At 39.6% G+C, this 20,516-nt stretch overlaps 2 protein-coding genes across 2 annotated transcripts; one reads left to right on the top strand and one right to left on the bottom strand.

Moving 5' to 3' along the window:
* The first annotated feature begins 782 nt into the window (after window positions 1-782).
* Window positions 783-7,598, top strand: FGA (fibrinogen alpha chain). The gene is made up of 6 exons (XM_053940799.1): window positions 783-889; window positions 2,761-2,889; window positions 3,786-3,969; window positions 4,254-4,399; window positions 5,330-6,383; window positions 6,741-7,598. The coding sequence occupies exons 1-6, from the start codon at window positions 839-841 to the stop codon at window positions 7,448-7,450; spliced, it is 2,274 nt and encodes a 757-aa protein (XP_053796774.1). The 5' UTR covers window positions 783-838; the 3' UTR covers window positions 7,451-7,598.
* Window positions 7,599-9,341: 1,743 nt separating this feature from the next.
* On the bottom strand, window positions 9,342-16,184 carry FGB (fibrinogen beta chain). Its single transcript, XM_053940797.1, has 8 exons — window positions 16,049-16,184; window positions 14,299-14,502; window positions 13,357-13,540; window positions 12,549-12,776; window positions 11,863-11,976; window positions 11,200-11,322; window positions 10,728-11,013; window positions 9,342-9,855 (listed from the first exon to the last, which is right to left on the bottom strand). The coding sequence occupies exons 1-8, from the start codon at window positions 16,121-16,123 to the stop codon at window positions 9,627-9,629; spliced, it is 1,443 nt and encodes a 480-aa protein (XP_053796772.1). The 5' UTR covers window positions 16,124-16,184; the 3' UTR covers window positions 9,342-9,626.
* Between the last annotated feature and the right edge of the window lie 4,332 nt (window positions 16,185-20,516).

The raw sequence follows: 20,516 nt of genomic DNA, 5'->3' as shown, positions 1-20,516 counted from the left end.
ACCTGGTTTCTACAACTGTGAAAAGGGGAAAGTTATGGCCAGGGAACAAATGTGATGTACCACAGGAAAATCCTTGAAGCTTTAAGCAGTCTGCAGAGCATCATCCTACAATGAAAAAGAGTGGACAGCTCTGGGCAGATGCTTGCCTGTGGAGCACCATCCCCATGCTCAGTGCGAGGCAGAAGGGGTTGAATGGAAGAAATATCATATGTGATCCTGTGGCAGAGCACAGTCCATGACTGTATGCCCAAGGAGAACCCATGAAGGTTGCACCTGCAATTCTTGTGCTCCTGAGCATGAAGATCACAAGCTTGTGATTTTTCACTAGACTTTTGTGTCTATTATAGAGTCAAAAATTGAGGTTTTTTGAGTTTGAGTGGGAGATTCTCCATGGACCTCAGTATATTGTGTTCAACACCAACATGCAGGCAAAGCAATGACTTCCTTTTTCAAATATCAGCTCTTTGTTTATGCAGTTAAATGCCCATCACACTGTGTGTGTTTTCCAGCAGGTAAGCACTGCTGGATCCCACTAGTGCTGACATACATCTTGGTTGACTGTCCAGTTACAAGAAATAGTTTTAGACAGATTTTTTTCCTGGAATTCTTGGTGTTGCCCGCATGTTGGTGTTGAACAAACTTATCTGGAGCAAATAACACCAGAAAGTTGTGCAAGAGGCCTTAAGTAATCACCAAAAGGGGAGGGGGGCATGTTTGTTTTTTCTACAAACAGAAGGGAACATAATGATTAATCTCAGCTTCTCATTCAGGTTTAAATTGCACCAAAAGAGTGGCAAAGAGCATCCTTTCAGTCAGAGTTCTTGCTCTTCTCCTGAAGATGATACCTGTGAGGATCCTCTGTGTGCTCCTGTGCCTCAGCATAGCCTGGGTATGAATTTGCTTACTTGATTCTTTTTGTATCTTTCTGTTTTGAATAGTAAGCATTTATTATTGTTCATTCACGAGATAGATAAATTTTGTCTATCACCTAGCTTGTAAAATTCAGTGCACACACATATGCTGCAGCTCAGTGTAACCACTTCACTGATGAAGTTTCATCAGTACTTTTGGAGTATCCAGCCCTCTGTAGTTTTGCTTAACTCGGTTTTGCTGAATCTGCTCGGCTTCAGGAGCAGCAAAGCAAATCCATTAACATGAATTCAAACATTCGTAGGTGATGCTCTAAGTCTTAAACATAACTAGCTGGATGCTAGTGGCTCCAGCCATTCAGGAATTTTCATGTTTATTGGGTTGAATTGTGCTTTCCTTTGGACATTATTTCAGCAGGATCTTCTACCTACAAATGACACACAGTACCTTTATTATGAAAGACACATTTAAAAATAAGGATTCTTGTAGCAGCAACATCAGCTTAAACTACAGCTAAGTAAGAATCTAATTTTTGATAAGGAAGGAGATAAAATTGATTTTCACCTGTGCTAATATAACTTTTTTTTTCCCCATTGAGGATTCAGTCCATAATCTTATGTCATATTCTTCACATATTTCTTTGTGACTGTTTTTTTTTTTTTTTTTAAAGAAAGAGCTTGTTTTAACAAATGACAGAAATTATAGGAAGCAGTCGGGACAAAACAGAAACAGTCATATTGGGGTTGTCAATGCCTAAAGGGCATTTTTGGATATATGTGCTACTTTTAGGAGGCACTTGGGCCAGATCAAATCATTAATTAATCAAACTACTACATTTGAATCTGCTGATTTTAATAAAAACATTCCAGTTCCTCAGAGTGGTTCTGACCCTGGAGATTAGAATTAAGATCACTTTCTCAGCTTCAGAGTTAATTATCAATCATAATAAAAAGTAGTCATTAATATTTTCAAGCATTAATTATAATGTTTGAAAAGCACAAAAAGTGCCTAGAGGATTCCAGTCAGACCTAATTACATCTTAAACATAGCTTTCTTTAATTAAAAAAAAAAAAAAAAAAAAGGAAAAAAAAAATTATGGTCTTTTGCTAAGTGATAACGTTGCAGGAATCTTTATTGTGTTTTGGCCTGGAATTAGCTTGTATATCACTTTTTCTTCTCAGGTTTGAAGAAAACCTCAGTGTATTTATTTTTCTTTCCACTAACACTGTGAAATCCATCCATCACTGAAATTGTTTTTTAAATTTATTTAGGGAAGGTGCATTTTCATGGGGGTGCTGGCATTGCGCCAGTGTCAAACCATGACAAAATTGTGTTAGTAGCTTTCTTGCTCTTTTCGTCAGGCAAAACCATGCTACAAGCTTCCAGTTAGCAACTGTGGTTAAAATCAGAAACACTAGTGGAAAAACTCATAATCTGTAAGCTACTTTTGTGTAGACTGAAGGTGGTAAAGTGACAATAAGAATTTTAGAGTGAGTATTGCATCTAATAGGAATAGTATTTTTTAAGTATTTATTTTTAATCTTCCAGTTTCAGTCTACTTTCAAGTTAATTTTATATTTACACACAGGACAAACTATTTCTGTGGAATGATATTATCATAATATCATCACTAGCTGAGCATCACTAGCTATCTACATAAAAGCATTAATTTTAAGAAATGTAAAGCTTATTCTGACAAAACAAACAATATCATATCTTACAAGAGATGTTGGAATAAAATCCTGGTACTGTTGGGTGTGATGCTTACCGGATGGCTGTGATTGCCACCCACCAGCTGAGTGTGTGAGGACATTGAGCATTGTGTTCCTGCTCCCTCGACATCTGTTCACTGAACCCTGGTTTTACTCTTTCCCTTTTTCCTCCTGGCAGGCACAAGGTGGAGAGAGTACCTTTGAACAGATAGGTGGAGGAGTGCGTGGTCCCAGGATTGTGGAGCACAAGTCCCCGTCCAGCTGCCAGTCTGAGAAGGGCTGGCCCATCTGCGCGGATGACGACTGGGTGAGCGATTGACACTGGGGGGAAAAGGGGGACTCATCCCTAGGGCACTCATGGGCCTCAGCTGGATCAGCAGCTGGATCACTACATCAGGTGCCACAGACCAGCATGGGGTTAGGGCTGAGGTAACACTTCAGGTCAGGGCAGCCTGCACAGATCTCCTGTGGGAAACAAAGGAAGAAAGTGAAAAATGAAGACAAAAGAAACAGGGAGAAGTTTGCAGTGGTGCAGAATGAGAAGAGAAAGGAAGTCTGGGAAAGAAGGATTAAATAAATGAAGGCTCACCCTAGAAAAACATAAGAACTGTTTCTTTTCAGAATTTTGGTATTGCCACTTTTGGAGTTCATAAAAGAAAGGCACCAGAAAGAGAATTGTGAGAAAAAGAAAAGAAGTAGCTAGAAATCACATACACTCATTAGTTAATTTTTAGGAAGTCAGATTACAAGATGCTCAGTAAACGTTTCACAATAATGTCCTAGATGTCTATGCATATAAACTACTAATTTTTCTCTTTCTTGCCTCTTGCATCTCAGTCCTTTTCTATGCCTCATTTATTTCATGACTTCTTGGCAAAGAGCTTAAGTCTGTCAGAACATTAAGCTTTTCTGAGGAAAACTTTGCTTAAAAATGCTAGCCTCTAACATCCTCCCTCAAACTGGATGACAGACTTCTTACAGCAGATCTGTAGGAAATATATATATATATATATATATATATATATATATATATATACAAAAAAATCTCACCTATGAGGAACAGAGGAGAGGGGAAACTAAAGGTTTACTTGTTTCACACCCCACGATTATGGCAATTTCTGAGTATGTGCTTCACAGATTCCATTATACAATATGTTTACTCTTGAGGATTTCAGCACAATTATTTCCCTCTTTCAATTCTAGGGTACCAAATGTCCATCAGGATGCAGAATGCAAGGACTGATTGATGAAAAGGACCAGGAGTTTAGTCACAGAATAGACAAAATCAAGAAACTGCTTTCAGATAATCAAAACAACTATAAGAAGTCAAATCACATAGTTGTGGAAACTGTAAATGCACTAAAACCAAACCTGGACAGTGCTCAGGGTGAGTATCTCGCACCCAGTTTTACTATCCACTACTGAATTACTACTTTTTTGTGAATAAGCCATATGTAGTGAAAGTAGGGGCTGCACTGGATATTATTATCAGGAAACAGAACAATAATATTATTAGACTCTTAACTAGTTATCAAAAATTAATTTAATCTGCTCAGTACTATGAGAAATATGTTCTCAATTATGTGTTTAATTACATATTTTTAAATCTGATACACATTTAGGAAAGGAAAGCACATGGGCGTAGCTGACTGTGAAGCATTTTTGTTTCAGAGCTTGATGAGACTTACGGTCGCCTGTCAGGAGAACTGAGACGGAGAATTGTGACATTAAAGCAGAGAGTTGTCACTCAAGTGAACAGAATTAAAGCTCTGCAGAGCAGCATCCAGGAACAAGTGGTGGAGATGAAGCGCTTAGAGGTAGGTGTCTGCTATGCACTTCCCATTCTCTCCAGGGCTTAGCTACAGAAAGGGGATCTGTCCATTATGGTGAGCAGTACTCCAGCTGAGAGAAAACATGGTACAGCTCTCACAGGACCTGACTTGCTGAGACAAATCCCCAGATGAGTTGCTTTCTATCCATCCTGGTTTTCTACTTCTGCTCCGTAGGAACCAGCGTGAGTTCCGTGAGTTCCTAGTCCCATCTGTTGCTTCTCTCTCAGGCCGCAAGGATGCTCCATCTACTGATAACTGCTTCTATATGAGGCACTTCTCCTCCTGGAAGGAGTTGTTGAGTAGTTAGAAAAGGGATGTGCTCTGTCCATCCCCAGTGCTGCCACTGCTGCCCACAGCTAGGGTTGGCATTAGAACCTGTGTTCCCAGGTTGCAGCCAGTTCTTCTGATGGTAATGCAAGGAAAAGTCATGGCACAAACAGTGGTTTTGCTCAAAGGCTCATTTTGATTCCTAGAACAGAAATCTATCATTTGAATCATTTGAGAAAACAATGGTAACCCCAAGATGTCAGACCTCACAGCAGGGCCATGACAGAGTCTTCCCCTCTCTTTGGAGGGCCCCTTTCTGCCCCAGTCCCCAGGGACCATGTCCAACTCTGCAGCACTCCTTCTAAAACCAGGAAGACACTTCTAAACCCCAAAAATAAAGGTAGCAGAGATTGGGAACCTTCTACAATGTTCTTTTCCATGGAACTCACATGCATAGTGCTATTGCACATGTTGTATTTACAACAGAAATAAACCTATGATGACATCAAAACAGAACTTTGGAAAAGCTCAGCTGTAGGTGGGAGGTACTAGGGCAGCTCTTACCTTTCCCCTGTTCAGTAGAAGATATCCTTGCCTGAGAAAGTTGGGAAAGCTCCCTAACCAAATTACTTCTCTCTGATTATGTAGGTGGACATTGATATTAAGATACGAGCTTGCAAAGGAACCTGTGCTAGAAGTTTTGATTACAAGGTGGACAAAGAAAGCTACGACAACATCCAGAAGCAGCTTGCCCAAGCCAACTCCATCAACTTGCACCCCGAGCTTCAAACAACCACCTTGAGCACACTGAAAATGAGGCCACTTAAGGACTCTAATGTTCCTGATCATTTTAAGCATAAGCCTCTGCCAGAAATGCAAGCTCTGAACATAATTAATGACATCAAGCAGATGGAAGTGGTATTAGAAAGACCAGAAACAGACACAAAACCCTCCCGAGGTGACAGCTCGTATCACACAGCAGAAGCAAGGGGGGATGAATCTTCATACCCCAGCAAATTAGTTATTCCTACTCATGGGAGAGAAACCCTTAGTCTGGAAGGCAAAACCTCCTCCGCTGTTCGTAGATGCACCAAAACTACCACCAGAAAAATCGTCTCTGGGCCTGATGGCCCTAGAGAAGAAGTAGTTGAGAAAACAGTCTCTTCTGATGGCTCAGATTGCACCTATTTACCTGGAAATGCTGGAGGGGAAGGGAGTACCTACCGTTTTAGTGGTGCAGATGGCTTGCACAAGCTAGAGACTGTATTCCCTGAGCTAGAGTCATTTTTTGCCCCTGACTCTCCATCCACTGCTACTAAGCACGTTAGTGGATCTAGCAGCTTCACAACCAGCAGACGCACAACTGGCACAGGCAGTAGCCACATAGGTACAGGAGTATCCAGTCACTCAGGGGCTTATGGGGGAAAAGACAAATTTGGAGACTTAGGAGAGGAGGAGGAAGATGACTTTGGAAGACTTCAGCCATCTGGATTCCCATCTGGCAGTGCAAGTCACTCCAAGACTGTAGCGACCAAGAGCAAGGGAGGCTCTACTTTTGAAACCAAATCAGTAAAGATCCGTGAAATAAATGAGCAGCTAGGTGGGTTGGAACATGATCAGAGTGCAGAGGATACCCCAGACTTTCAGGCACGCAGCTTCAGACCGTCAGGAGGGAAGCGAAGGACACCCAGCACTGGGAAAGGTAGTTATTGAGGTAATGGAGCAAAACTCCATCCATAACCAAACTGACACATTCATTTTAGATACTGTAGTACAACAGTGTGATGATTAAATGCAAGCACTGTGTCTGTTACCACCTCGGAAACAAAAGGGAAAATATTTCATTAATACTTGGGTATTACATAGACAATTCACAATTTAAGAAATATGTAAAGTTTTCTTTCCTGCATTCTTTTTAATGTTGCCTGTCACTATACCTAGCGTATTCCAAGATGTGTTTAACAATTTTCCTCTGAGCTATTGGTATTTGGATTCCTCTGAACCCTTTATTAAATTTTGCTGATATCTTCTGTCAAACCAGATCAACTTTTTTTTTTAGACTGTGATGATATCCGCCAGAAACACACTTCTGGTGCCAAAAGTGGCATTTTCAAAATCAAGCCAGCGGGATCCAATAAGGTTTTGTCAGTTTATTGCGACCAAGAGACCACTTTGGGAGGATGGCTATTGGTCCAACAGAGAATGGATGGATCAGTGAATTTTAACCGGACCTGGCAAGACTACAAGAAAGGTTTCGGCAGCGTGGATGGCAGGGGGCAAGGAGAGTTTTGGCTGGGCAATGAAAACCTACACTTGCTGACTCAGAATGATACTGTCCTTCGGGTAGAGTTAGAGGACTGGGATGGAAATGCTGTGTTTGCAGAGTATCTTGTACGGGTAGGGTCTGAAGCTGAGGGGTACACCCTTGCCGTGTCTTCCTACGAGGGCACCGCCGGGGACGCCCTGGTTGCTGGCTGGCTGGAAGAGGGCACCGAGTACACATCCCATGCCCAGATGAAGTTCAGCACCTTTGACCGGGACCAGGACCACTGGGAGGAGAACTGTGCTGAGATGTACGGGGGGGGCTGGTGGTACAACAGCTGCCAGGCTGCCAACCTCAATGGCATTTACTACCTGGGGGGCCACTACGACCCCAGGTACAATGTCCCCTATGAGATTGAAAATGGCGTAGTCTGGCTGCCATTTAAAGCCTCTGACTATTCCCTAAAAACTGTTAGAATGAAAATCAGGCCCATAGAAACCCTGTAGAAAGACAGGCCTTTAATGCGTGTCATGGCTACAAGTTGAAAAGATTTTTTTATATATGTATGTATGATGAACCTTTACCCTGTGAATTTGAAGGCAACTTAGGATGTTTGGAGATTAAAAAATAAACAATGATTAATTATCAAAAAGACTTTTTTGACCTTATTTTTAACTGACAAGGAAATATTGATTTAAAAATCCTTTTGATATGAACTTTGCCTATGTCTTTGGCAGCTCACAAATTGACTGGAGATAAAATTTTCAATTTTAATTATTTACTTCGTTTTAGGGGTGTTAAATAAGTAAAAATATTTAGAAGTATGTTCACAATGAAATCCTGCCTCTACTAACATGGACTGTGAAAGTCTAAGGAAGTTCAACATTCACAGTCTCATTTCTCATTTCCATTTCAAGGGGAGCACAGCAGCAGTGGGAGTCAGGTCTCAGACAGAACCAAGGGTGGTGTGGGTTCTCACTTTTGCCACACACCCAACATGGAGTACACTTTGATAAAGAATGCATGCATTTGAGGACTGACTTTAAGAATCTCCTAAGCTTTGATTTTATAAAGATGGACAAAGACCTTCCATCCCATTGATGAATCCTAGACAGCTTACCATGCATACTTGTAGCTTCAAAATAAGACAACTCCATAATAACTCATCAAAATGCAACTCCCAAAACAGGCTATTATTTTCTAGCAACCACTAAAAGGTTATGACTCTAACCAGAAAAAGCAAGATGAGGAACTACCTGAATGTTTCTCAGCACATATGCCGAACAAGAATTCTTCTAAGGGTAAGGGTTGTAAATCGGCTTGCTGACAGTGTCTGGTAAGGATCTTCTAGAAAAAAGCTGGCTGGATGGAATATCAGTGATATTGGTCGCACAGTTACAGAAGACCACGTTGTATTTACCTTTATACTTTATGGCATAAAATTACACAATTATTTACACTGAGTAGTATCTCTGTGCTTCTAGAAAGAGGCATGAGCAAACTTCCTTACCTCTAATCTCACTGACATGTTGCATACCATTTAACAAGATCATCGAATACTGGTAAAGAAGCTCAGTTTTAGCCTTTTTTTCAAATACAGCCACTGTCTAATCTTTTTAGAAAGATTGCTGAAGAGCAAAGACATCTTTACACTCACATGTGAAGAGGAGGTCTGTGCTTTTGGAAAATGGATTTCCACTTGCACATTAAGTTTTTGTTCCTTAGCCTCAATGGAAGCCTGCCTGTGTGATGCTGAACATCCATGTGCTCCTTTAGTGAGAAGCTGCCATTATGTTTCCTTCTTGTCCTCCTGGGCTTCACAGATTAAATAAACACTAAAGGTGGGATCCGTCCACGCCTAGTGATCTGGGTCTCTTCCTTTGTGGAGGAAGGCAGACCCCTTTGAGAGATGTTCATCCTGTCTACCAGGGTTGAGAAGTCTTGTCTTTGCCTGCTCAAGGGAGCACAGACTACTCGGTTTGGTGAAATATTCAACCTCCATTACTCTATGACTGGAGACATTAATTATTCTAGTCCCATGATAGGGATTGTGTAAAAAACATGTATGTGTGGAAGCAAGTACATGACCAGGTCCCAGAAAAGGACATACTTTATCCAGCAACAGGATTTGAGCCAAGGGACCAGTGACCTACTGGTTTGTTCAATACTCTTTTCACTTTTATTCCTTCTCAACTTGTTACACAGGTAGTTACTGTTACTTCTATAATACAAAAGAAGATAACTGTCTCTTATTTAGTGGAATGCATTTCCTTCTCCCCAGATTATGCACAAATACTTAGGAATAATATTAAGAATACTTTAGTTTTAAGACTTCATTAGTTTTTACAAAATATTTAGAAATAATCCTCTCCTTCTTTAAAAGAGATACAAAAGACCTTTGTAAAAGAGTGAAACAAGTTGGTTTTATTTTATGAGTGTTATTCCATAATAGTTAATTCGGTCTTGTGCACAAATGAAAAATGGGAAAAATACACTTGTGAGTTATTTTCATCAGACAGATTTAGAGTTACATTTGACATAGCTTTTCACTTTAGGTCACAATATGGTTGTACATACAGATTTGGTTCTCATATGTAAAGATAACACTGAGTACTATGCTAAAAAGACAACCACGTACAAATACTAAAAGAAAATCCCTGACTCTGTACATTTTGATAATGGTTACTGTGGAAAGTATGGCCGGATTTTCATGCTCATCTTCTTCATTGAATACCACGACCCTTTCCAGTTCATCCATACGATACCATCATCTGTCCCATGTTTTGCCATGTCCCAGCTGTAGGTCCCTCCCCAGTAGTATCTGCCATTGGGGTTGGCTGAGTGGCAGCGGTTGTACCACCATCCACCACCATCTTGTTTGGAGCACTGTTTTCTTGGATCTAAAGTTAACCTGATGAGGGGGGGAAAAAAAAAAGGCATTGAGAGTGACATCTGTAATACACGCTAACAGATCAACAGAGTACATATACCTGCCCATGTACTGAAATTTTCAAACCATAATAATTTAAGTTCTCTCTGAACTTTCTACAAAGGATTGACCATCACAAGCATGTGCTACACGGTGCACTCAGAAAGGAAAGCAGCTAAGAAAAACAAATCAAACTTTAATTCCACCTCTTGGGGAATGTCATTTTAGTTTACTGATCGATAATTACTGTTATTTGGAGTTCATAATAATAATTACAATATCAATGAAATTTAAAGATAGAAAGCAATGAGAAATGTATGTCTTCCCCAACCTAAACAATTCCTTTATTCATGAATATGTAATGAGGTATTAGTCACAGGTTAGAGATACAGTGCTCTGTTATGTACTTTACAACTGAACTCCTGTCTTCTGAGTAGGCAGAACATTGCTTTTTAAATAGACATGCTACCTGCCTTTTCCTTCAGGACCTGTTATATTTTACTGGAGTGAGTACCAATACTCCTAGTTAGTGTCCTCAGCACTGCTGCTGTCAGTCCCTGAATATGAATATATTGCATCCAGATTTGCTGCTTTGTCTGTGGTAAGTCATTCATGGAATCAATAAAATTCAGCATGCTTGCTTCTTACTTGGTTGTGGACTGTCACTAACCTAATATATAGTTTTACCTGTCCTTGGCTATGCCAAAAGAACTGCATAGGCATTTAGCTGGTAACTTGCAGGGACATAACATATTTTGACATACTACAAAATGCTGTGAAAACTAATGGCAAATTAGAGAAATATTCTATATTCAGCTCTATTTTTATTTTAAATGTCTAGTGCAAGTACATACCATCCATCATTGTCTCTGTCATAAGTACTGAAGTACATGCCATTGTGAATTGTCATTGTCCTGTTTTCTCCATGCAATTGGGAAGCTCCTTCCATCAGCGCATTGCCTGCAGTGCCTTTGTAGTTACTAACTGAAAGCTGATACTTGTTTCCTTCATTCTGTATGGTGAAACCTCCATAATGAGCTGACACTTTATCACCATTCCAGTCCTCCATTTCAATTAGAACTTCAGTGGGCCCTATTTTGGTAAGCTGGCTGATCTTGTCATTTCCAAGCCAATATTCACCTGAGAAGGAGCAAGTGAGAGGTCTGTGAAACAGACTTTGCAATATACTTCAAGGAAACTTTATTATTTGCCTATAGGTCTGCTGGAGTGGATTAGTTAATTTTAAAAATATCTAAGAACTTCAAAAAATAGGAGAAAATGGTTTCACTAAGAGCTGCTCTTTGCATTTTATGCTTGGTGTTTTACCTGGTGTATCACAGTAGTTCTTCCCTCCACTCTTTGCAACATTTCCAAATCCTTTTTTATATTGATCCCATACTCTCCCGAAATTAACACTGCCATCCTGGCGGTTCTGAATCAAAGTCCAGCCTGCAGGAGCAAGAGTATTTAAATTCAATTACCAGTACAAAAGGAGCATCAAACATTAAGATACAGCCTTTTTAACTTTGCCTCAGGACCAGAGGAGCATATGGCTTCCTTGCAGCAGGTCTTTTCATTGCTTTTGATCTCAGCTTTCCCCCTTTTGCTCACACTTCAGTAGAACCTTGCTTCATAAGGAAAGGTGGAAAAAGCAGAACTTGAAGGACAGCCCTGGTCTTTTGTCAAGTGCATTGGAGCAGGGTAAGAAATGAGCCAGGCTGTCCTTGTCGGCCCACCTATGCACCATCCATGATGGTCATGGTAAGATACATATACAATTTATTTCCAGTTTCACTATAGAAGTATCCTATTCTGCATCAGCAGATGACCTCAGCAAGACTTCCCTGAATGAGTCAATCAGATTTAATTATCAAGTAATTACAAAAGGCATAATTTCATATTTCTTTGTATAAAAATACAAATTACTAATATGATTTTTGGTAGCATCGATATATTAATATTATCACAACATAGCTATTTCACACTAACCTCCATTATCTGTTTCCATGTCACAGTATACTCTGTATGGCTTGACAAAAGGATCTGGCTGGATGAGGTACATTTCGGATGTCTCGCCTCCCTTTCTGATGATATCCTCACATTCTGCAAGAATAAAACAGAGACTGTTACTGAAAGATCTGTGAACTTGAACAGTTTTCTTATCTTTTGGTTTGCTGTTATATGGGAACAGTTTTAAATATCTATAGATAATATTTTATTTTCATTTTGATTTCTGTATTACATCAAGTGAAAGAATCATGGAAGAAAGAATACTGCACTGTGCAGCTTTTCCAAAGAGGAAGTTCTGAAATTTCAAACTAAGTGATGCAACACTGTATACCTTTCAATGACTTCTTGAATTAGACAAGCTTTTGAAAGAGGAACCTTTCTTGACTGAAAAAAATCAAGACTACAACTATGATAGTCACAAATCCACCTTACAAAGGCCCTGAAGCACTCATATCTTTAAAATCCTGCTGGTCACTTACAAAGACTGATATTGAATAAGAGGATCTTTGGCCTGACCAGTATAGTGATCCAGAAAATATTTTTTTTTCATCTAGGATTTCCATCTTTCCTACTACCCTAATCAATTGTACAGGCTTCAGATGCATCTATCAATTTGCATAGTGACATAAATGGGAGAGAATATGTCATTAGATTTGAATGAGTACCTTTGCCTGTAACCACAGGAATATTACAAGAAACAGCACATGGGGAACGGCAGTAGTCCACCTGGGTTGCAATGGCATTTTCCAGTTTTTGTATCTTTTTATGTAAAGTATCCACAACTGCACGAAGGACCCTGAGGCTGGATGGGATATTATTGTCCAGATTATCCTTTATATAACTATACTGCAATTCCACTTCTGTGTTGTACTGAGAAAGTAAATCATCATTGTCTAGAAAAGCAAAAAGATGAAAAACAGATTAGTTTTCAACATATTTCCCAGTTAGGAAATGATGAAGAGCAGTTTATAAGTACATATTGAGATGCCACTAGGAAGGAATGCAGGAAGGGCATTTCTTTTGCTTACTTTTCTACAGTGTGCAAAAACTATGCAGATACTCTCAAAGAAGAGGTACATGTGTACTGTTGTTTCATTGCTACCTAATAGATTTATCAGTGGTGCTTTAGTCTGCCAAAGAGCAGTAATTCCCTTCTTTCTGGGGAGCCATGGTGCCAATCCAGAGGCTGGTCATAAATGGATTGGATGGACATAGGAAAACAGGTAAGGGGAACACGTTAATGATGTACATTTAGAGGCCTCATATGAATCTTGCCTTAATATGAGATCCATTCCTTTGCCTATCTCAAAGGATGTTTTTAAGGATTTAAGAGGCCACAGTCACAGAATCCTGCTTTGCCAGATATTCCATGGTATTTTTAATTTTTTTAAGCAGTCCCACTAAAAAGTAACTGTAGGAATGCCAATAAGACTTCAATATCATTTACACTAGTAGTTCATAGAAATAGCATACCTTTTCTTTGTTTTTGCCTCTTTACCAATTTATCTTCTAGAACGGTCACATATTCGTAGAAAGTTGAGGAGCTCTCTGAAAGTGTGTTCACTTTAACTTTTAGATCATTAATAACTGGTTTCACTGTTTTTTCCTGTTTTAGCAGTGTAGTTCGCAGCTCACATCCAGTTGGACACAGCACTCCCTGAAAAGAAGGAAAAAGGGCTGTGAATAAAGAAGTTCTAGTCCCATCAGTGAACAGCCATACCTTTGAACATAGCAAAGAGTTTGTAATGTAAGAACAGGTATTTTAGCATCTAGATAAGCTTTAACAAACTTCATTTGTTGGCAACTTCCACACTCAAACTTGTGCTCCGTCACTAAGATGCCTCCCAGCATTGTTACAGCTTGCATTTTCCAGCAGGGATCATGGCAGAGACAGTGTGATAGACTGCTGCAAGGGCTGTGCTGGATGTCAAGCATGCTTGTATGCAGTAAGAGTTGCAGTGGTGACTGAGGGTGGACTAGAACTACATTTTGAAACTAATTTTAAGAAAGACATGGGAGGATGGGGTTTTTTTGGTCCCTAGGGTTCCTTAAGACTGTCTGAAACTGAATCCAGCACTTCTCCAGAGGTTTTTTCTATCCTGAATAAGTTACCTGTGCAAAACCAGGCGGAAGGCACCAGCTAACCCACAGACACTTCCTTTCCTGGTTTATGGCTCAACTCTCATCTCCCCATCTTTGCTGCAGGCTGACTCTGCTACTAATCCCATGATATGTCATGGACGCTGACATATCATCCTTCGTAATGCAGTCCTAGCAAACCCAAGCAAAGCGTAGAAAAGCTGGACTGCTTTAAATGAATGATCGTCCTTTATTTGGCAAGGAAAACTCCCATGCTGGCTGTATTAGAAGGAAAGGACAGTATGCCACCAGCTGTCTCAACAGCCAGACACCCACCAGCTCCTCCAGCGCATGCTTGCAGCCTCCGGCATCAGAATAGACGATCTGTTCCTTCTTGTCCCCCGACTTCCCCGCCTTCGGGGGCCGGGGCCGGTATCCGGCCCCGCTGATGGGAGGTGCCACAGGTCGGAGCGTGGGCGCCATTTCACGCCTTTTGTCCACTGGTCGGTGGCCTCGGACGTCAATCACGGGGCTCTCATCCTGCACAGCCAAGGGGAGACGAAACTCTCTGAATCTGGGATTGCTATTGCAAAACGGGATGCACAGGATGGAGGCATCCATTCAGCACTCTTTAGTATTTTAAACAGCAAGGAAAACCAGGAAATGGAATGAAAAAGCCATAATGGAAATATTATACTGACATTATGTAAAAGTCATTGCTATCTCCTCCCTTGTAAGACTAGTCACACTCTCCATACCTAGATATAGATAAACTAAAAAGTCTTCAAACCAAAGTAAAATTATATTTCAATAGCCAATTTTTACCAAGGAATAAATCTTACATAGTTCAGAGCTACTAAGCACCATGAAACTTGAAATAGTACGCTATAAAAAAAAAAAAAAAGTAGACATCCTTGGGGCTAAGAATTGTATTCAGCAGCACATTTTCAGGGTCCCAGTTTTTTATTGGGCTACAGGAATATTTGTAAAGTCTCAGAAAATCAGGCCACAGTGAAATACATCATCAGGTCTCAGGCCACATACCAGCTGTTAACTGGTGAAATTAGGAAAACCATTTAATAACATCTCTCAGAGTAGGTTTGTAGAGCTCTCTCTGATACGTACATTCCCCATATCTACCAGAAACAGCAAAGCCTAAGAGGCTGAATAAGGAAAACAGGCCTGGTCCCTAAGCATTTTTTCAAACAAAACCATTTGAATTAATACTTGTTTGAGCTACTGAATCAAAACCTACAGTCGTTTCCAATCCCCCTCAGACTTAGCTCCAAATAAAAAAAAATTGAAAGGATCCAGCATCAGAGGCTTTGAGTAGTTTCAAAAATAAGCAGCATACAAAACACAGAATTGCTGAAAACACAAAATTGCTGAAATTTAACACATTAGTGTTAAGAGTAGTCAATGTGTAGACACAAGTACTCAGATTGTCTGAAAGTCTGACCAATTTTTACAGGGATTTTCAAACACTAAAAAAGTGTACCAAAATTCTAAATTGTGTTTCCCCCCAAAATATTTTACTTAAACAAAAATATATATTAAACCATTATTTTATATTGATTCTCATTGCTTTTCCTTCTGTTTAGCAATTGTTACCTCTTAATTTCCAATGTTAAGCTGTATGAACTGGTAGCTTGTTTGGTTTTGGGTTTTTTTTAATGTCTACTGACTCTGCAGAGAAGTTTTTACTGTCTTTGAGAAAGGAGATGATTAATTACACATTTTTACTCCTTTATACCTAATACTAATTGTCTGTAACATCACATGTCAACATTGCTCAATTAGTATCCTTAAATAAATTCAGCTAAATAACTAATCTTACCTAATCTTACTAATCAAACAGCCTTAATTCCCTACAGAAAAAGAAATAGGAAGAAAATATCTCCAAACTCAGAAAATAACTATTGTGGAGTTACATATAAAAAGTTAATTTTTTGAACAATTCAATCAGAAAAAGAATATGCACTGGATTATCTTTTCCCATAACTCACATAAGCTGAGGAAGTCATGCATGCAATTAAATTAAATTAATTATTGATGATTAATTATGAATCAATATCAGTATTACAACCTCTTCGTCATAGTCAACGGAGCCCTGGGACTGAACGGAGGAAACACAGAGCAGGAACAGCAGGAGCAGTTTCATGGTACTGGCTTGCTTGAGTAGCTCAGTGATCTTCTTTTTTCATCAGCTCTATCAGGAAGAGGTCTCCTCTGTTCTTTTATATATATGCAGCAGCACTAATTTCCAGTTTCACAGTGATAGGGTCAACCCTTCTGAGCAATCAGAGTTTCTCTGTTAATATTCAACTCTTCACTCTATGCCTGAATACATCAAGTTGTTGAGCAATTCCTCTGGAAAACTCTTATCTATATGTCCCAGAGACCTCTATTGATGCTGGCATCAAATACATGTTCTGATCCTTAAAAGTACCTCCTGCTTAGATTACACAAGGTTACCATTTTCTCAAAAATCACAAGTGTTTTAAAGCAGCTGGAAAAGTGAATGGCCAAAGGAAAAAAATTATTAGATGTCATGTTGTAATGGCTCCTTTTTTTTTCCCTGCTGAAAATGTGAATGTTTCAGAAATATCATATTAAATGTGAAGACAACTCACATCATATAGATTTCTGCATTTTTCTAAATAGTTTGATGGCGCCTGATAGGTATGCAAATCTTTGGGTCTTTTAACACAAAAGTGAAAAGAAAGGTATATTATATTCATTACATTAATAATCTTGAATAAAAGCAATGTTTTGATTTATTAAAGATCAGATGAATACTTTAAGCATAAGCCAATATTATTCATTATTCCATTAATATAGCCTTGTGATATTGTAAATAAATTAAAATAATTCAATTTTACATATTAATTTGCTGGTTTCCTTTTTTAATACAAAAATTACATCTTTCAAATATTATTTAAATGTTTTCAATAATCTTTTAAGAGAACAACAGCATGAAGTTATTTGAAATCATAGTGAAATACTCAAACATACTTTCTAATGTTTTATAGGAAGTTGCATATTACAGCTCTCATATTAGCAGAGTTTTAACATTTCAGTGTGTTTATATTCTGTGATTTTCTCGGGCATTATAAATTACTGTAATGTACTGAATTAAATTAAATTTGCCCAGTGGGAGCCAGCACACTTTTCTGAAGTCATTCATATCAATGTCTGAACCAATGAAGGGATGTAAACTGTGGTCTGAGCTTCCATTTCGAAGACTAACTTGATGGAGGGGAGGATTTTACAGGAAGCAAAGTTAAGAACAGCTAAAATGTATTGGTTTAGGCCTTTTTCCTGTATTCGTGCTGTTGTCAGAATTCTAGTAAACTATGGAGTTTCACAAAATATGAAAACTGTTTAACCTGACTGGTTTAATTATTAAACAGTTTGGCCCCAAATCAGCCATGGCTTAAGGAGCTGAAACTCCACTGAATTGGATCTCCTGCATGAGGACATCACCAACACTATTAGATTTGGAAGAACACAAACTTCTCCCTACAGACATTAAGAAATCTGTCTAAGGCCAACACTGACATCATTAACAAGTTATTTCCACTTATGGATGCTAGCAAAGATGTTATCATTGATATTGGGAATATCCTAACTTTTAATACAGTTTTCCCTCCATGTACCTCTGAGGGAAGTTCAGCCACCCTCATCTTACATATGGAAAGGATATAGTCCTTGAGCCTTTGCCCAGGGCTTATGAGCAGCCTGTGGTACAGTGGAACTAAAACTAGGTCTCACTATTCCTGAGCTAGAAACTCAAATTATCCCAGCTCAGTTCACACAAATCTTAATTAAATATTAATAACATCAAGTGATGTTTGTGCAAAATCTGTTTTTAAACTACCAGCATGCTCTGCAGTAATTTATGGTGTTCTCCTTCAGGCATTAAACTCTCTTTAGCTCCTGATGGAGAGCCCTGGTTGTGTCTGTGCGGAGGCTGTCAGAGACTGGATGACAAGGGTTGGTGCAGGAGCCACCAAGCCAACTGCAGAGCCCCATCATGGGAAATCCCCAGGCTTATTCTGCCTTCAGATGGGATTTCCCCTTTGAAACTCAGCCTTTGCCCCTCCCAGCTTCAGTACCTTTCATTGGCTTCCCTAGGAGACTTGGGTGGTGGTGTCTCCATGAGGATTCTCCATGAGCAACACGTGTATGTCACACCCCAGCAGGCTGGCAGCTACGTGCCAAATGACCAGATGCCTCAGGGCAGGGATCGTGTGACTGTCCATCTGGTAAGCAAGGGCCTTGTCTGCATTGCAGAGGTTGTGCCTGGAGACTTTTATCAACAAAAACAGTCCAAAATTGGACTGGCATACAGAGGAGGCTATCCTGGCAAACATACACACATACAGGAAAGCATTTTGGCAGCAGAAGTTAAACTCCATTAGCATCTTGGTTATGAGAAGTGATTTTACTCTCATGCTTGCAACCATTACAGTCAGGCTGACACTTTATGAGGATTGAATAAAGCCTTATGAAGAACCAAAACTATAGCTTACATTTCTTCTAAAAATGGTATCAAAGAAGCACTCTCTTCAAAACAGAAACAACCTCTCTTCCTTCATACTCCGTCCTCCAACTCATGTGGTTAATGAGAAGGTGTTCCCAGAGCTAATGTGGTGGTGATACCACAGCATGTCTGCTAGAAACTGCAGTAATACTCCATGTACCTGTTGGTGTTCCAGGACATCCCTGTGTACAGTATTTTTTACTAAAAAAGCACTTACTGGCAGAGGCGCGTGTGTGTTTTGAGGAACGACTGTTTGCTCGCTGCCCTGGTGTTTGTAGTGCTGGCCAGTGATGCAACCCTCTTTACACAAACCCCCCGACCCAGGCGAGTCGTGATCACCAGATCATGGCTCTTCAGAGCTGGATGGATCCCCAAAAGAGGTCTTAGGGAACAGAACCTTCTTGGCTTACATTGAGCTATAGTGTTTCAATTTAAAAATAGCTGTTGATTTAGAAATGTCCTTTTAAAACAGTTGTGTTGTAATAGTGTCATCCTATGAAAACTTAAAGTTCACCCCTGCTGAGATGAACATCCTTCTTATTTGCTTTTATTGGTAGCAAATATTACTTCAAAGATTTCTTGTAAATGATAATGAATGCTATCTCCATGTTCTGGGAGCAACATTAATGACTGGGCTATTCACTTTGGCTTTAATATAACACTAAAAGTTCATCCAATTTGCTAGTCACCTTCTATGAAATAGTACTTATAAAAAATACATTGTTAGCTATTTCCAGAATTGCAGCTGTAGCTGACATGCAAGCACACATCAAGAAGTCATATGCAACAAAGAAAATTAATGAGGTGCATATTCTTATTAGTATTACTGACATGATTTATTGATGTTCCAGGACTAAATTTCACCCTAGACTAAACCTTCTAGGGAAAAAAAAAAAAAATTGTCCTCTAACTGGATTCTGAAAACTCTGAAAAGAATAATTTGTCCTCTGAGTTTCTAAAGCATTACAAGGATAATAGGAAACAAATTCAGATTATAAATTTCTGAGGGGAATATTTATGTGTAAAAAAAATCAGAAAAACTACAGCAACTCCAGGGCCATGTGAATACTTGTATTAATAGTAATAACAAGTGCGGACAAGTTTTCTTGCTAAATATATTTTTTTTTATTTTGCTACCAGAGTGCATATTTCAAATTTTATTTCCCTTTAAAGGCAGTGGAAATAAATCTGATTTCTTTCAACAGCAAATAGGAAGGAAACAACTCTATAAACAGCCAGAGACTACCCTTTAAACCACTTCCACACATCAAATCCACCAGTCAACTGAGTGATCAAGCAGGCACATGCTACTCTGCGTGCAACTTTAAAAAAAAAGATAAACCTGTTTGAAATTCCTAGCTCTCCCCAAGTTTCCTTTCAAATGTTGTGTATCTTCAGTCTAACCTCATCAGCCCAAGAGGATGTAAGAGACTTGTCCCATTTTGACACACTGCCCTTTGGAGTTTATACTCTAGGTTGCACTTTAAGCAAGGACAGACAAAGCTCCCTCTCTGCGAGATGCTGTGCTGGTGTTTATAGCAAGCTCTGAAATCCAACGGGGATTGCCAGCCACATCAGAGGGACTACCAAAATAGGCCGACTTGTTAAACCTGAAACCTGGCTGCCTTGGCTTGAAGCTGAGCTGGCAGTAGTTCCCCACCGCTACTGACACAATGTAATTGGCGTCTCTTCCCCACCTCTACCTAGAACGGGAGCTGGGGCTCAAAGCCACTTCAAGCACGTTTCCATCACTGCACCCTAAATTACTAAATACAAACCAGCAGCACAGCTACCAGAAGTGAGCCACCAACTGCAGAAAAGACACAATATTTATGTCAAGCAGGCAAGGTGTGTGCCAGAAATAATCCCAGGCTAACGCTGTCCTGTAGCTAGTACAGGCAGCAGGTTTGAACCAACTACGTTGCACTGAATTACTTCTAGCTCAGATTGTTTTGTAAACTGTTCACAGCTCAGGCGTGCAGGCAAGCAGACAGAGTGAGTGGCTGGT

Source organism: Vidua chalybeata, chromosome 4 (genome assembly GCF_026979565.1).
Source record: "Vidua chalybeata isolate OUT-0048 chromosome 4, bVidCha1 merged haplotype, whole genome shotgun sequence".
NCBI classification, from domain to species: Eukaryota; Metazoa; Chordata; class Aves; order Passeriformes; family Viduidae; genus Vidua; species Vidua chalybeata.
Note: the sequence above shows the minus strand (reverse complement) of the source record. Positions and strands in the feature narration are given on the sequence as shown.

Excerpts from the sequence above, each read along its gene's own strand:
- FGB (XM_053940797.1), bottom strand. The coding sequence starts at position 16,123 with ATGAAACTGCTCCTGCTGTTCCTGCTCTGTGTTTCCTCCGTTCAGTCC. Across the intron at positions 13,541-14,298 it reads AGCATGCGCTGGAGGAGCTG|GGAGTGCTGTGTCCAACTGG; the intron begins GTGGGTGTCTGG and ends CCTTCTTTTCAG. Across the intron at positions 12,777-13,356 it reads GAGGCAAAAACAAAGAAAAG|ACAATGATGATTTACTTTCT; the intron begins GTATGCTATTTC and ends TTGCTTTTCTAG.
- FGA (XM_053940799.1), top strand. The coding sequence starts at position 839 with ATGATACCTGTGAGGATCCTCTGTGTGCTCCTGTGCCTCAGCATAGCC. Across the intron at positions 890-2,760 it reads TGTGCCTCAGCATAGCCTGG|GCACAAGGTGGAGAGAGTAC; the intron begins GTATGAATTTGC and ends TCCTCCTGGCAG. Across the intron at positions 6,384-6,740 it reads GACACCCAGCACTGGGAAAG|ACTGTGATGATATCCGCCAG; the intron begins GTAGTTATTGAG and ends TTTTTTTTTTAG.